Here is an 18,391-nt window from a genome sequence, read left to right on the forward strand (position 1 = left end):
GTATGGAGTTTCCCCAGAAAGTTAAAAATGGAGCTACCTTATGATCCAGCAGTAGCACTACTGGATATTTACCCAAAGAATATAAGACTACTAATTTAAAGGGATACATGCACCCCTATGTTTATAGCAGCATTATTCACAATAACCAAATATGAAAGGACCCCCAAGTTTCCATTGATGGAATGGATAGAGAACATGTAATATATATACAATATATTTTTTATCATAAAAATAATGAAATCTTGCCATTTGCAATGACATGGATAGAGCTAGAGAGTATAATGCTAAGCAAAATAAGTCCTTCAGAGAAAGAAAAATACCATATGAATTCACTCATATGTGGAATTTAAGACACAAAACAAAACAAATGAGAAATTATAACTACCACACAGAGGTCAGAGGACTGCAGAAAACTATGGTTAATTTTGCATGTCCTCCAGAGAATTTGGGTGCAAGAGTTGTGTAAGAATGCTAAAGCTACCACAAAAATTCATGTTTTATATCTTTCGGAATCCATATAAAGAACGACTTTCATCCCCATTCCATTTTAAAATGTCATACAAATGTGTATCATCGGTAAGACCTAAACCATATTCAGAATCCTGCTGGCCAAGAAATCTGAGAAATATAATTTATAGGCTTCCAATTTTTGCAACACGTGGGAGTGCATAGAAAGAGGTAGAAATGTTAGCTGACAATATCAAAAAGGTCCTCTGAGTTTTATTCCTCTAACACTTCTGATGATTTTTTAACATACCAGATTTCCTATATTAAATCTTTTCTGTTTAAAAAACCTAGTACAGGGCACCTGGGTGGCTCAGTGGGTTAAACCTCTGCCTTCAGCTCAGGTCGTGATCTCAAGGTCCTGGGATCCAGCCCCGCGTTGGGCTCTCTGCTCAGCGGGGAGCCTGCTTCCTCCTCTCTCTCTGACTGCCTCTCTGCCTACTTGTGATCTCTGTCTGTCAAATAAATAAATAAAAATATTATTTTAAAACCTTATAAAATACCTAGTGCAGTTTCTCTTTTGCTAAGTCCTGAGTGATGTATACTCCCCAAAGATTTTGATTGAATAGTTTTTATACAAGTGGATGGCGATTCATATTTTGAGAAGCAATATTTTTAAGGGCCCATTCAATGTTTTATTTAATATAAAATACATGCATAATGTATGTATACATATATTATGCATATCATATATAACTTGGAATACTATCTAATGAACATGAACCTTGAATAAATCAGATTCCCATCTCCTTCTCTCTTTAGCCTTGTCCACCTCTTCTTCTTTAATGAAAAAGATGAAAATCATGGATTTTTTAAAATTCCAGGATAAAGTCTAAAGTGGTAGTTTTGGGGCCCCATACAGTGGGTTCAAGGAAAGTGCTGATGGGGGTGAGGGCAGGACAGCCAGCAAGGACATGAATGGAACTAAAGGGTATTATGCTAAGCAAAATAAGTCAGTCAGAGAAAGACAATTATCATATGATCTCTCTGATATGAGGAATTTGAGAGATAGGGCAGGGGGTCGTGGGGGGAAGGGAGGGCAAAAAATGAAACAAGATGGGACTGGGGAGGGAGACAAACTATGAAAGATTCTTAATCTCAGGAAACAAACTGAGGGTTGCTGGGGGGGTGGGGGAGGAGGGATAGGGTGGCTAGGTTATGGACATTGGGGAGGGTATGTGTTATGGTGAGTGCTGTGAATTTTGTAAGACTGATGATTCACAGACCTGTACCTGAGAAGCAATGTTTTTGAGGGATTTCCTCCACCTACGCACAATATTGGAAGGGATAAAATTGCATTCCCTCTCTAGGCTTTCCTTGTCCTATTGGCTATTTCAGTGGAATATTTCTTGTGTGTGATCTATCCAGTAGATCTATCATTGCTTTGATGAGTAAACATTGCACTAACTTCCAGAAAGACAGGATAGAAAGTTAGAGAAACCATTCAGTACCTCAGATAATCGTGGGTAAATTACTGAACCACAAAACAGCAAAGACATGTTCCTGAGAGCCCAGTATTCCAAGTCTTCAGATTTGCTAATCAGAAATGCAGTCAATACTGCCAAATTTTCAAATGCTTTTAGGAAACTTTTTCTTGGCATGAAATGACCATTTCAAATATTGACAAGGAAATAATAAACAACTTTACAGTTAAACAAAACATTTCTGTGGGACAGACCTAGGGATTTAGTGACATAGCCTTAGGAACCACTGGTTCAAGACCTTGACTCTAGGACTCTACTGTGCTGGAGCACAAGTATTCAAAAATAAAACAAACTGTCTTTTGTATCAGAATGTTCCCAGGCTCTGGAGAAAAAAGGAGCACAATACAAATATGCATGGGATATAGGGGCAGCACAGAAGAGGGTGGAATTAAGTCTAAGTAGGACAGAACAGGTTACTTGAGGAATGTATTATCTGGGTTTCAAGGGATGTATAAGGGCTCATGAGACATGTGCTTAATGTGGGGAAAGTGCATTTCAGGAAGAAGGAACAATATATACAACATTGCATAATGAAATGACAGTCTTCATAGGAATCTGTAATTAATATTACAGAATCATAAAGTAAGAGTGGTGAGGTGGGAGCTATGAAGGAATTGAAATCAGAGGAAAGGAGACCAGTGAAACAGAAGCCATAGTTCTGACAAGAGATGGTGACTTGAAATAGGGTAATGGAAATAAGACTGGAAGGGAGAATACCCAAGAGAAACTTTTGCACACAAGCACCAGGACACATATCCATCAATAGGGAAATGAATGGGATATTATACAGCTTTAAAAGTGAATGAGCTACAGCTACATGAGTGAATCTTAGAAACAAAATGTTTAGCAAAAGAAAAACGTCCCAAAATGCTACTTAGAAAAAGATACAAATAGATCTGAATTTGAAAAGTAAAAAACATTGTTTAGGCATATATGTATGTAATAAGAATATACGTAGCAAGAGCATGGAAATAGTAAATGTAAACCAAGATACTGGTTTCTTTAGGATGGCAGTTGGCGGAAAATGTTGACAAGTTTTAAATTATCAGTAATATTCCAGCTTTTTGGTTGGGTACCAGATTCACAGGTTTTTACCATAATTTAAAAGGGTAGATGGATCGATAATAGTCATTTACGGCCCCAAGACGAAAATGTCATGACCAAATATTCTGTTTATTTCTGTTTTCTGTACTGAGGGCTACAAGAAAGACATATTTTGGAGGTGAAATCGGTTGGTTTCCAGACGTTTTTTAAACCTTAAACTGGTTTTAGATCAGCTCCTCCAAAGGAAGAGGCCTCACTGTGTGAGGCCCACGTGCTTTTACATCCCGCGCTTTTTGCCCTTTGCCCTTGACCATCATCGCTTCCCTTCCAAAGGGAAACGGGTGACGCCAAGCGGTGGGGAAGGGGGAGGGGCAACCCGCGGGTCTAAAGAGTTCCTATTGGTGGGGAGAAGGAGCGAGAACGAGGCTCGAGCTTAAGCGTGGAAAAGAGGGGTGAAGGGGGAGGGGCTAAACGGAAGGCGGGGCTAAAAGAGCTTAACGAGAGTGAGGCGCAAGTGCAATTGTCCGCGCGTCGCTGCGATGGCGGCGGCGCCGAGCACAGTCACACCGCTGGCGGCAGAGTCTTCCCCTCAGGAAGCTACCGTCTCTGCCGCCTCCTCCTCCTCCTCCACCACCGCCTGCGCGGCGGCGGCGGTGGCGGCGGCAGTGATTGTGCCTGCCTCCTCCGCCACCTCCACCCCTGCCAGCCCGCCTGCCGGTGGCTGTGGCGACGGCGGCGGCGGCTTTGGCGGCTCCACTATGGCGGCGGCGGGGAGGGGGGGCAGTAGTTTTAAAGTAGACACCCGCCCTTGCCTCAGAGAAGGTGAGTTCCCGTCCTGGGCTGTGGGAGCGGCCCCATCTCCTTCGCTGCCTCTCTTCAGCCTGTCCGAGATCGGACTGGGCGCGGTTAGCCATCGCCCCACCCCCCACCTGCTGTGGCGCAGTAAAGGCCAAGCTCGCCCCGCCCCGCCCTGCCGTAGTAGCCCCGAGTGTGCAAGACGGACCGAAGCAGAGAGGGGCTTCCCTACTTCGCCCCCACAAAGGATGGAGGGGATCCCCAGGAAAAGGAGCTGCAGGTATTAACAAGGCAAGAGTTTGAAGGGAAGAGAAATACCACATAGTTTTTCTCCCAGCGAGAGTGCCTCAGTATGGTCTACGAAGCTGAGGTGCGATTTGGTGAAAAAAAAAAAAAAAAAGAGGCAAGGTAGAAGTGCTGTGGGACTTGACGGTCAGGAAAAGGGAAGAGGACTGATGGAGAAAGGGGGCAGAGATTTTTTTAAAAGGCTGAAGAAATAAGTAAGAGGGAGGAAAGCCCATGTGGTGAAATTCATCCTGCAGTGTAGAAACTTGGAGTAGGGTATTTAAAGAGAAAGGAGGTTAGGAATCTGGGAAGGTTAGAGTGTATACTTGAGCTTTAAAGTAGGAGCTATTAGATTTTAGGATCATAGGGTCTGGTGGAGGGTGTTGTACTAAGAAAAGATAAAGGAATAGTGTGGTAGAAGCACAGGTTTCAGAAATCACTTTGGAGAGTTTTCTTTGGCTATTTGAGAGTGTGACCTTGTAGAGCAAGATTTAGGGGCCCATCTCTGAGATGATTTTGATTTTAAGAAGTGCTGTTTTACGTACCAACACATACTACTCCTAACATAAAAAGATATTTCTTGGCGATTTCAGTACTAAGTGGTTTCTAGTTCACACAAAATACTATATACTAGTAAACAGCCTACTAATAGCAAACTGTAAATTTTGCCATTGAAATGTGTTTTAAAGCAGTGCTTGAAAATGCTTCTTAGATTATTGAGACCGATTCCACTACAGAAGAGCTCAGTAAAGCATTTAGCCATCGTCAATTTCGTAATTAATTTCCAGTATTTGTGTGTTACCTTATGTTGCTAACTGGCCTCCAAAGTGAAAGATGTGGACAACAAAATGAAGTAGAATAATTTAAGTTCCTTTTTCTTTGGACACCCCATTAAAATTACCCCATAAAAATTATTTTCTCTTCACATTTTTAAATGGTACATCCCTCTGTGCTATTTCATAACCTTTCACACCTTTCACTTTGGAGGAATGGCAAAGCAGTAAAAGAAAATCCTTTATAATATTGGTCATAGGCACATTACATAAATGCCACTTACTTAATATGGAAGTCAGAAATACACTGTGATAATGGTGATGTCTTTTTATTTATTAACTCTTTTATTGAAGGCAACTGTTGAAAGACCTTAGTGTCTTTAGTCAGCCTGGATTTGTACAGTTGTTTCAGGATGAAAATAGGAAATCTGGATTTTTTTTTTGTTTTTATACCAAACTATGTATAACTAGAAAGAAGGAAAGAACAATTTTTAGAGGTGGTTGAGATCACAATTCAATCTGGCTGTCATGGCCTTTCCACAGTATCTCCAGTATTCCAGTGTCTCATGGATATCTCATGGAGCAAATGGCTTTTTGCCTGCCTCTGTGACTGGCTTGATTATAGTATCTTTGTATTTATGTAGGTATTGATGGCTTTAAGAGATAGAAATTCATAAAGTGGCAGCAATACCCTGTAAATACTATTACTAGCTGGCAAAATGAAGAGAGCTCTAGCATAGGTGTCCGGTGCAGTGAACTTAGATTCTCTTGTTCATATACTAGATTTTGTGACCCTGAACAGATCACAAACTTCCTGAATTGGGGTTTTGAAATTTCTGAAATAGAGGTTTTAGACCAGCCAAACTCCAAGGTTGATTTCAGATCTGAAAATATGAACCATGATTTTGCAGTTCTGCATTGATACTCTCGATGGCATTTCATGGCTGTGCAGTAGGACAGTAATTCATAAGCCCTGAGAAACTTTGGCCATAGTTCCCATTTGACATTCAGTGAGCAATGAAATCTGTGTTGTTAGTGTTGAGACCATTTACTCGGATGTGAAAAACCAAATATAATTGCTACCTAAAAATTATCTCTTACCATTTCATTTTAGGTAAATATCCTTCATTAATGTTTCACTCCAAACCAAAACTCTCTTACCTTTCCACTTAACAAAAGATAAATATGTGACATAGTACACTATCAAAGACATTGTTAGGTCTCAAAAATATTTTTGTTTAGGTATATATAGAGACTATAAATGGTTGCCAGTAGTACAATAATAGGTAAAGGAGAAGAAAGAAAAATGTTGCTTAATGGTGTATCTTTTGCTTGTTTGTTTTTTGAGCCTTAGTTAGGAAATTGGTCTAAACAGTGACAAAGAATTATCAAGATTCCACTTATTATAGGTCCACTCCAGATAGAACCATTAAAAGTGGTTTGATCAGGAGTTTGCTAAACTATTTTCAACTATAGCCAACATCTTTCTTGGGGTTGATAATGAGCAAATGTGTGTGGAGATTAGAAATTGCCAAGCAGAGGAGATGAAAAGCTTTCAATGTTACAAATGGGAAATTCGGTAATAAAAACAAAACAAAAGAAATGCCAAGTAAATGGGCATATGACAAAACACATACCTACCCAGAATTCGTGGTAAGAGGAGTCATGAGATTTTATAGGACACTTCATTTTTCATTCAATTCATTCAATTTCATTCAATTTTGAAAGTGTTAAAAAACATTTTCAAAAATGTTTAATGGCTCAAAAATGAACTTTCACCCAGTGTTGCTGTCCCAATGTAATCATAGTAAAAATCAAAATGAAAACAAATCCCTTTTATTTACCTCTTCCTTTTAAGAAAAATAATTTTTTAAGTGGGTTGTGTTTTAGATTGGAGGACATGCTGGCTTTTTATTTAGTTAATAATCCGTTTGCATAGCAATTACCCAACAATTACCTTTGTCTCCATATTATTCAGTAAAGTTTCAAGTCCACCATAAGAAAACCTAGTTAATGGCCTTTCCTTCATTTATTCAGGAATCATTTATTTAACACTGTATGTGTGTGTGTGCCAGGCACTACACTAAGTGATGAGGATATAGGTGGATTAGACATGGCTATATTAAAGAGCTCAATAATAGTGCTTGATAGTAAAATTATAAAATGAATAAATAACTGGGAAAAGTACAATTTTAAATAACACTTGTCAAACTCTTAAACTATCAGGACTGCCCCATTGTTTATTATAAATCTGTATTCTGCCTGTGGTGTCTTACATACTACAGGCACACTAAAACACATTATATTATAAATGTAGTATCTAGAAAGGAATAATTAGCAAACTGTTAGAATTAATTTTTAATTCTTTACATTTGGTAGGGTGGGCCTGTCTGGAGCGAGGTTAATGACCACTTACTCATTTTTGACCCCCTGTCTTTAATTAGGTGTCAATATGTGATAATACTCACTAAGCGTGTCCCCTCCTGTATTCATCACATATCTGTTATGGTATGAACTTTGATTCTTTTCCACCTGAAACTAGTCTTGGAGATCCATTCACATTTACTAACCTGTTGGAATGAATGGCATGGTACTTTTCTGACACCAAGTAGTTGTCATAGGATCAAGTAAATATGCACAGGACTTGAATTCATTTTATAACTTTACAAACAGGCAGGATTCCAGAGCTAATAAGCCACAGAGTGCTTATAATTATGAAGGTCAGGGACTTAGTTTAAATAAAGACAGAGTTAATACTGAACATATAACTAGTACTCCCAGTTATTTCATTAATTACGTAGTATTTTGTAATTCTTAATATGCTATAGGAAAGCCTTCATTATGTTTTTATTGTAACAATCTATGTAAAATAGCTAAACTTGACAAACTTATAGGTCAAGTACTAATCTTATAAACTGAGAAAGTAAGGATACTAGATAACATTATAACTGAGTGTTCATAATGCTCCCAGGTACAAATCCGCATTTCTGGCACAGATAATCTTTCTGAAGACTCCTTAAATGGGTTGTGACATTTAGGGGGAAAAGAGTTAAAACACCTTGGCAAGGTTAACATGTTCCATTTTCCACTTTAACTTAGTGTTGAGCTCTGTTTATCTTTCCTTTATATGATGGCATTAAAAATTGTAAAGGTCAAATCAGCTATTAAAAAATCATTTTAAATCAAAATGTTGGAGGGAGGCTATCTCAAAAGGTGTAATCATGGAGAAAAAGCACATAAGCTCTTTGCAGAATTAAAATGATGATTTCTCTGGTTTAGTAATACCTGACTACATCTGAGACTAATAGTAAAATTTATGTTTATATGATTGCAGACAACTCTTCTGAGCTTTGCTCCATTCTTGACACTTTATTAAAATAGGATGCGAAGACATTTTTTACAATGCTATTTTTTTTTGCAAGATTAGTTGGACTGTGAAATTTCCACTTCAACAAAGCATTAAAGCAGTTAATAGCTAGTTATTGCCAAAAACATCTGATGGGTTGTCTTGAGGAAGAAATTTAGTGTTTTGTACAACTAAATCTAATTGTCATGCAACAAATGCAAGTAAGATTCCTTTTTTAATTGTAGCCATTTATATATAGAATCATCTAATTTGAATAAGCTTAAACTTACCAAGATAACCAAAGAACATTTCATTGGAGTGAACAGAGAAAGCTCTTATACTTAAAACTGAAGGATGTTACAATCTGCCTTTCCTCGAAGATCCTATATGGGTTTTTTTATTTTTTTGGTTTTGTTTGTTTTTGAGAGAGAGAGAGAGCCTGCAGCCATGGTGCCTGGCACGCAGGGGGCTGGGGGGATTGGTGTAAAAGGGAGAGAGAATCTTAAGGAGGCTCCCCGCCCAGTGCAGAGCCCAACACAAGGTTCGATCTCAGGACTGTCAGATTACGATCTGAGCCAAAATCAAGAGTCAGACACTTAACTGACTGAGCCACACAGGCACCCCAGATCCTGTATGGTTTTTAATTTCATTAGTGAGAGTGGACCAAATTGTAGGCATAGATTCATTATTTTTTTCTGACTCATTGCCATAAATATTTTTCTTTTATCACAAAAAATCTATTACGTCCTAAATTATCTGGTGTTGTCTAATAGTATTATAAGAAAGTTTAAAATAGAATAATTTGGATTTCACACTTAATTGCATTTTTGGATACAGAAGTTAAGGGTATTTTACTTTAGCATAATAATGCAACTATTCAGAGTAGATACAATCCAACAAAGTTCTCTAAAAATGAGTTTCTGGGAAGTGAATCCTCTTTGCTTTTTGTATCATCAAAGGCAGATAAACAAGCTGAATTGAATATTTTTGTAACAACATAAGGGATTCTAATCCACAGGATGTTAATTATTGGTACTTACATTTGTATTTCACTTACTTAAAAACATCTCTCAGCTGTTACTAATGCCTCTCCTCAGACTTCTGGAACTTTTTCATAGTCCAAATCCACTTGAATCTGGAATCATATAATTTAACTTCCCCAATCCTTTGTTTCCTATGACCTCTTTGGGCTTTTTAGCTTCCTTACTTTGAAATGAGAACAGTAGACTAAATCAGTTATAAACTAGAACCAGTTTTGCTGCACAAGGGACATGTGTCAATGTCTGGAGATATTTTTGTTTGTCACAGCTGGGGAGTGCTCCCAACTTCTACTTGGTAGAGGCTGGGGATGGATGCTGTTAAGTGTCTTACCATGCATAGAATAGCCCCTCACAACAATGAATTATGTGGTCCTAAGTGACAATAGTGCTAAGATTCAGAAATGTTGGACTAGATGATCTCTAAAATTACTCTGATCTGAAAAAAAGTTATTATAAAGATGTTCTTTATTTATTTCACAGAGAAAGAGAGAGAGCGAGAGCAGGAACACAAGCAGGGGGAGTGGGAGAGTGAAAGCAGGCTTCCGGCCAAGCAGGGAGCCCAATGTGGGGCTGGATCCCAAACCCTGAGATCAGGACCTGAGCCAAGGGCAGACACTTAAGGACTGAGCCACTCAGGCACCCCTGAAATTAAGTTATTACATATAATGTTAAGTAAAACTTTGAGCTACTGAATTAGTAAACAAGCATACTTTATCAAGTGATTATGTGTGTTAAACATTTTTTTTAATTTTGTTTCATTTAATAATCACCATGTCCTGGGAGAGACATTGTGTTTCTGTACTTTTTAGATAAAAAAAAATGGCTCAGAGTGGTGGTTAAACAATTTGCTCAAGAATATATAGTTAGAAGTAGAGATAGGATTTGAAACTATTTGACCAACTCAAAAGCTTATTTTTCTTCCTACTACCCACTGCTATAGGTCATAGTTTTTTTGCCCATTCCAAATTATTATGAAAATTTTGCTTTTTCAAATCATGTAAACATTCCTGTAGGAAAGAAATAAGGAGACTAAACACTTGGGACACCTGGGTGGCTCAGTCAGTTAAGTGTCTGCCTTCGGTTCAGGTCATGATCCCAGGATCCTCCGATTGAGTCCCACGTTGGGTTTCTTGCTCAGTGGAGAGCCTGCTTCTTCCTCTGCCTGCCGATCCCCCTGCTTGTGCTCTCCCTCTCTCTCTGAAAAGTAAGTAAAATTTTAAAAAAGACTAAACACTTTCATTAATAGAAAATTAGTTGATTCTTTCTCTCACCAAAGGCTAACACCATACAAAAATATAATTAAATTGTAGGAGTGCCAAATACTTGAACTTTCTTATCAGATCCCATTTGTGGTTTGTCACAAAACCACTCTTTCATTTACAATAACCCTTATGAAAATTAATTAATTAATTAACTCTTATAATTGTTATTCAAGAGAGGATCACTTAGCTGATAACAGAAAAACAAAGGTTTATTACTTGCTCATGCATTTTCCTCTGAGTGATAGGTTGACTGCAGGGGAACTGCCTGCCCTTCATGCTGTGGTTGAGGGAGGAGAAGGTGCTTTTGTCTTTTATTTTAACTTTTTTCAGTATTTTATTACATTTCTTATTGTGGCCAGATATACATAATGTAAAACTGCCATTTTAAGCATTTTTAAGTGTGCAACTCAGTGGCATTAAATACATCCCTGTTGTTAGGCAACCTTCCCTACTATCCCATCTCCAAAAATTTTTCATTGTCCCAAACTGGAACTCTGTACCTGTAGGTCAGAGTTTTGCTATATGACCATATTTCTCCAACCTAAAGAACTTTCTGATGTATCTAATTTCTGGAAAATAAAATATTTAAAAGATATTCTTAGTATGTTAACAGTTGACAACCTGAGGAACTGTACTGTTTATTGTGACCACAGAGGACAGCATTGCAAAGCTGTTTTACTCTCTTAATATTCTCAATTTAAACAGGAGTACACATTAAACATTGGTTTTATTTCATCTGTTCCATATCCTTTAAGCTGTAACTCCATTATCAGCCTTAGGTCTCTTTCCATTTTGAACCTAGTTTTGTTTGTTTGTTTGTTTATATTTAAAGATTTTGTTTATTTATTTGACAGAGATCACAAGTAGGCAGAGAGGCAGGCAGAGAGAGAGGGGAAAGCAGGCTCCCTACTGAGCAGAGAGCCCGATGCGGGGCTCGATCCCAGCAGGCAGAGGCTTTAACCCACTGAGCCATCCAGGTGCCCCTTGAACCTGTTTTTGATAGTGCTTTCCTATTTCCTATTGCTTTTTTTTTAATGGTAAAATGCAAAGAAGTGCTATCAGCATGAGAAACTCCTATGTTTCAAAGACCGTATATCCCAGTCTTCATTTGAGAGTGCACCATTTTATCACTAAGATCCTGCGATCAAGCTACACTAAGATGGGCTTTGATTCTGAGTATAAAATCTTTCTCCCCTATCCATATCTCTTTTCCAAATTTATTTTTTTTTCTTTTCCAAATTTATGAGGGCATATAAAATTCAAATATGTCAGAGAATGAAGAACAGTTGAGAAGTACTATTTTAGGAATATTAAAGCAACATTGGGAGATATTTATCTTCCCATGTTCAAAGAACTTTACTTGCTGCAGATGAGGAATGAAGTCACACTTCACAGCATTTATTGTTTTGTCATTTGATAGTCTAAAGTGTAATCTACTTACATTTTTAACCCTAGCTCTCCTAACTTCTAACTAAATTAGATTGGAAGATACAGGAGCCTCTGCCATGAATTTGATGTATTCGTTGTCAGAAAAGAAAACTGATCCACTTATACCTAAATTTTAACAAAATAATACCCTAATTTGCTAAAAAAAATTTATTGACACTAACTATAATGACCAAAACATTATATTTAGTAATAGAAGTGCTGTGTGTGTTTTTGCAAAGACATGCCTTGGAGAGAATCAATTTTAGGGTTGGGGCATTGATAAGAAAATGCAGATAATAGAGGAATAGGGGAAGAAATATTGGGACCTTTTGAATTTTTAGGCCCTAAAGTCTGTACGACTTTCACTGCTTAAAATTTCAAATCATCTTTTGTGTTTCCTGATAGACTTATTATTTGGAAGGAGCTAAGATATTTGGATCCTTCTATAAGTGCCCCACCAAAATTTTGCTTCTCTATGTATTTCTATCTAAAATACAACATTTTCTTATTGATAACTATCAACCCGTATATGGTCAGGTACAAAGAAACTTTACAAATGGGTATCTGGAAGATTGTGTTATGTTCTTAGTCATATAGCTAGTTAATAGGGTAAAGGCTAATGCAGTCTCTCATTCTAGTGCTTTTTACAACTCTTACTACTTTGGGAATTAAGAATCTCTATGAGCCATATTTAACAACCAACCAATAAAACTATATTTGTTTCAAATTCTGACCAGCATATAAAGAGAAAAGATGTAAAGAGAGTGTAAAGAAGAAAAGGAAAAAGAGGAAGAAACAAATTGTCAAGTTTCTTCAGCTATTCGTTTCTACCAGAACCAGTTCCAAAGCCCCAGTGAGAACACTTACTTTGTGAGAACACTTACTTTGTGAGAACACTTATTTTAGTTCGTGGCATATAGTGAGTCCACAACAAACATTAGCTTCTGTTCCAGCCATCTTCCTCACAGCCAACATCATTTATTCACATGACCCCTCACTTAACATCTATTCCCTGAATTTGGCCTGTCCTCTAGGTCTTCCCCCTGAGACAGGCTGGGAATATCACCAATTTCCTCTCCCACTTTCAGAATTGGCTATATAGGTCATTCATTTCTGGGAGTCTAAAAATCATGTCTCAAATGGTGGGGATGGGGGTATAGTGGGGTCTAAAGGAACATTTTTTAGCATCTCTTGTGAATTGGACATGTATTTCTTATATATGCCAAACCTGGAGAGGAAATTTCTCATTCAAGACTTTGGCTTTTTTTTTTTTAATTTAATTTTTTTTTCAGTGTTCCAAGATTCATTAAGAACTAGCTCTCAGGGAGGCACCTGGGTGACTCAGTGGGTTAATAAGCCTCTGCCTTCAGCTCAGATCATGATCTCAGGGTCCTAGGATCGAGCCACACGTCAGGCTCTCTGCTCAATGGGGAGTCTGCTTCCCCCTCTCTCTCTCTGCCTGTCCCTCTGCCTAATTGTGATCTCTCTCTCTGTCAAATAAGTAAATAAAATCTTTATTAAAAAAACAACTAGCTTTCAGAGAAATCTTGGGCAGAATTAGGCACTTACTATGTAACTTTGGAGAAATTGCTTGACATTCCCAATCTTAAGGTATAACCTTAGAAAGTAGCAATCATTACATTCATGTCAAATTTAGGGGAAATGCAGATTGAAGAAAATTTGGCAGTGTGGGGTGCCCTCTGAAAAAGCAATACCTCATCATGTATGGCTGTTCTCAGCAAAAAGCCGGCTTCTACAAGCCTCCTGTCTACAAATTCAGGATCTAAAAAGATCTTGAAAGGCCAGAATTATTGGTAGAATCTACCAAAGGAGAACTTAAATGAGACAAATATAAGTGTATTGGGTCTTCTAGGGAGCCATAAAAATTTCTTTCCATATAACTATGTCCTGGAGTGCAGACTTTAACTAGCTCAAGGTGAAAGAGAAGGTTGTATTTTAGTCAAAAGTTAGCCTAGCATGAGCCAATAGTATGATATGCCCACCAAAAAAAAAAAAAATGGTGAAGCTATCTTAGGCTATATTAATAGAAGAGAAATATTCAAAACAAAGGTGAATACACTTAACACTAAGGAACTGTACACTTAAAAATGGTTAAGGTAGTAAACTTTATATTATGCATTCTCATTACAATAAAAAAATGAGGTGATGATCTCATTTTACTAGTTTGTAGTTATTTTGACCCCATTAGGGTGATTGTGCTTAAGTTACACTTTTTATGAATGGCTGGTATTTAGGTAAACTAGTAAGAGGACTAGAAATAATGCTGCATGACAGAACTGGGATCAATTCACAAAAAGCTAGGGTGGGCGGGAATAAAGATGTAATGATTCTCTTAAAATATTTGAAGATTGCAATTTTACGAGAGAGATTATACTTAAAATGACTTTAAGGAATAGAACTAGGACCAGTGGAAGCTCTGAGACAGTATGAGGCTCAACAGTGATGCATGAGCATCACCAAGGAACTTGTTAAAAGAATCAAACAACTGTATGTTCTTGGTCCCCCACCCCAGAACTATGAATAAGAAGTTCCGGGAATGGGACCCAATAATTAATTAATTAATTAATTAATTAACAAGTTTCCAGGTGATTCTGATGAACGCTAAAGTTTGAGATCTACCTCCCCCCCAAGGAAAACAGATTTTTCAGTTCAACAGATTCAGCAACAGAATCACCTGGAAAGCTTTAAGAAACGGGAAAAAAAAGGCCAAGAAACTATGATGGGGAACCACTCTCAGAGATTCTGGTTAATTGGTCTGGATGGAGTCTGGGTATTGGTATGTTTTAAAAATAACCTGGAGACTTCAATGTGCAGCCAGGGTTGGAACTACCTTTGTGAAAAGTTGAACTGGCATCACTAGGTAGGCTGTTTAAGAGATTACTTAGGGGACTGTATTTAACACAAATTCTTGGGCTTCAACTCCAGAGATTGATATAGATTTGAGGTCGTGCCAAGGAATACTTTTTTTCTTTCCTTTTTGTTCTTTCTTTTTTTTTCAAAAATCATTTCAGGTTAGACTAAAGCACAGTTAGTTTGATAAGTATCATAGATGACAAAACCTGTATATCAGCTTAGTCACCAAATAGATATTGGACAGCCGTTATTTGTAAGGATCTGAGCCTGTCCTATAGGGCAGTGATTCCCAACATGGTTGATTATCAGAATCACTTGTGGTTGGATTGAACCACCCACAGAAGTTTTTAGTTCAGCATGTATGATTTTGGAAAAACTGCATGTGAATTTGATGTGATACCCTGATTGAGAATAATTTTTACGTGAAGATGTGTACCTGAAAATTTGAACGTAGATTTAATCATATTTGAATTGATTAGGAAAGCATGCTATTTAAAGAAAATTAGGGTCAGTCCTCCTAAGTACATTTTAATCTGCATCATCACTCCAGTATCTTCTTGTTAAATTACAGATTTTTGTATATTTTAGTTTTTGATTCACTGAAGTCAGAACATCAGCACATTCTTTATATTACAGTCACAAAGAACACCCACTGACAAGTAATTGTAGGTGAATTTATTTGATTTAAGGTCAAAGTTCTGCTTCTTGCATCAGGAAAATTTTGTAAGCTTAAATATGATAGATCTAAAAGCTTATCATATTCATAGCAAGTTCTAAGCTCAGGATTTAATGCCCCTTGGTTTTGATAGTTACGTCTCTTATGTCCATTTCTTCCTCTCTGTGCCTGCTGCCCCTCCTCTGGTTCAACCGTCAATGACCTCTTGCCTGCAACTGATTCCTAACTCCTATCCGCATTTTGAGCTACTTCTTTTCCCTTTTTGAATGCAGAATTCAATCCAAATGCCCTAGTGAAGGCAACTATGATTTAGCCTCATTCCAACCTTCCAATTATTGTCCTTCATATACTTGCCTCTCCCCAAATCTGTTTATTCCACTTTTTTATCTGAATTTTACACATCTTTTAAATCTTAGTTCAAAACTCGTTCTCTAGAAAGCTTTTCTCAAACCTCAGCAGGAACACACTGTACCTTGTGTCCTTTATCACATATGACATTTAATCTTGGGATCATAGTTTTTTCTATATGTAACTATACACTTACTAAATTTACTAAATTGTAAATTCCTTGAGATTAGGAATTCGTCATTTCTAACATGTGGGATAGTTATGTAAAAATGGGGAAAGTAGAGGTAAAACAAAGTTTAGGTTTAACTTCACCAAATAATACAACGTGACAAGTAATTTTGATTGTGTACTGAATCCCTATTTTCTAATCTTCAGAATATGTGAAATGCCACTTATTTTGCAGATTTGCTTTAAGGACTAAAGGGATAGGCTGTTGTTTTGTTTGACACGTAGAAGGCCTTCAATAGATGCTCATTCTTTTTTAATCTCTTTCCAAAATGTCTACCATAGTACTTTGAGACTAACATCAGATCATAAATGATAATGAAACTAAATGATGTCTAAAGGCATTCATAGCCTGAACTAGAGTAGTATTATGGGAAGTGAAAAGGAAGAGATGAATATGAAATGACATTGTAAGCTAGAATGGACATGAAATAGTGATTTGCTGGGGACAAGAATGGTTGAGATTTTGAGCCTGAAAGATTGTGCCATTTAATAAAGAAAAACATACCAAGTACTTGATTGATGAAATGAGTCAAAGGCATTAAGTCTAGGCAATACCATTCTAAAGAAAAAGTTATAGGGGTGCCATAACTTCATGGGCTTCATGGAAATGATGTGGGGTACCAGTAATGAAAGGCTGGGTTAAAATATTTGGCCTTGATATTTCCCAGCTTGAGTTGGGAAACACTGAGTTTCAAACATTGAGTATTTAACCTGGGGAAATCTGGAATTTTAAATATTGATCTAAGAGAGAATGAATGTTATATTTTAGGAATTATTGAACCTCTAAACTAGTAGTTTCCTTTTGTCTTCTTAAAGGAAACTGTCCTTTGATAATAAGTTATATTGCCAACAAATTATAATATTTACTAATTAAAGGTTTTAAAGGGAAATTCAAAATCTTACCAGTATGTTCCATTGCATATAATAGTTAATTCTGAAACAAGGGAAGTCCTGAAATATATTGTAACCTCTTTACCTTGCTGATTTTAGAGTCAAAGATAAATCATATATTCTAAAACAATCTAAAAAAGTAATTCATGGGCACCTGTGTGGCTCAGTGGGCTAAGCCTCTGCCTTTGGCTCAGGTCATGGTGGTCCTGGGATCAAGCCCCGTGTCCTGCTCTCTGCTCAGCAGGGAACCTGCTTCCCCCTCTCCCTCTGCCTGCCTTTCTGCCTACTTGTGATCTCTGTCTATCAAATAAATAAAATCTTTAAAAAAAAGTAATTCAGAGGGGATTCTGTTGATACATTATAGGGATACATTTTTAAATGTTTGTCAAGGCATTTCTGACATGTTCCTAACTAAAGTTATTCTTTCTTTTTATTAAATTATAATTAACATACAGCATTATATTAGTTCAATTCTGTATGTTTTTCAGTGTTCATCAGGATAAGTGTACCCTTAATGCTTTTATCTATTTCGCCACTTCACCCACCCATCTCCTCTCTGGAAACCACCAGGTTTTGATCTGTATTTAAGAATCTGCTTTTTGGGGTTGCCTCTTTTTTACTTTGTTCATTTGTTTTGTTTCTTAAATCCCATGTATGAGTGAAATGGTATGGTATTTGTCATTTTTCTGACTGATTTAAGTTAGCATTCTGCTCTCTAGATCCATCCATGTTGTAGCAAATGTCAAGATTTCATTTGGCTGAGTAATATTCCATTTGTATATATACATCGCATCTTCTTTATCTGCTCATCTATGGATAGATACTTGGATTGCTTCTACATCTTGGCTATTGTAAATAAGGCTGCAATAAACATAGGGGTAATGTATATCTTTTCAAATTAGTGTTTTTGTTTTTTGAGGGTAAATACCCAGTAGTGGAATTACTAGGTCATACGATAATTCTATTTTTAATTTTTTTAAAGATTTTTTCTATTTTATTTAATTTTATTTCTTTTCAGTGTTCCAGCATTCATTGTTTATGCTCCACACCCAGTGCTCCATGCAATTGTTGCCCTCCATAATACCCACCACCAGGCTCACCCAACCCCCCACCCTCTTCCCCTCCAAAACCCTCAGTTTGTTTTCCAGAGTTTACAGTCTCTCATGGTTTGTCACCCCCTCCAATTTCCCCCAAATCACTTCTCCACTCCATCTCCCAATGTCCTCCATATTATTTTTAATTTTTGAGGAAACTCCATACTGGTTTCCACAGTGGCTGCACCAATGTTGCATTCCCAACAGTGTATGAGGGTTCCTTTTTCTCCACATCTTTACCAACTCATGTTAATTTTTGTGTTTTTTATTTTAGCCATTCTCACAGGTGTAAAGAGATACCTCATTGTGGTTTTAATTT

At 37.2% G+C, this 18,391-nt stretch overlaps 1 protein-coding gene across 5 annotated transcripts in view; it reads left to right on the forward strand.

The window, feature by feature from the left end:
• Nucleotides 1-3,526: 3,526 nt before the first annotated feature.
• ZMAT1 (zinc finger matrin-type 1) overlaps nt 3,527-18,391 on the forward strand; it is a 36,652-nt gene continuing 21,787 nt past the window's right edge. The window contains exon 1 of one of the 5 annotated variants that reach the window (XM_032881712.1): nt 3,527-3,854. In XM_032881712.1, the coding sequence (XP_032737603.1) occupies nt 3,572-3,854 (283 nt within the window). In that variant the 5' untranslated portion in view covers nt 3,527-3,571. The other 4 variants (XM_032881714.1, XM_032881713.1, XM_032881715.1 and 1 more) reach the window with 4 other exon arrangements.

This window comes from Lontra canadensis, unplaced genomic scaffold (genome assembly GCF_010015895.1).
Source record: "Lontra canadensis isolate GAN:19392208 unplaced genomic scaffold, GSC_riverotter_1.0 scaffold77, whole genome shotgun sequence".
Classification (NCBI taxonomy): domain Eukaryota; kingdom Metazoa; phylum Chordata; class Mammalia; order Carnivora; family Mustelidae; genus Lontra; species Lontra canadensis.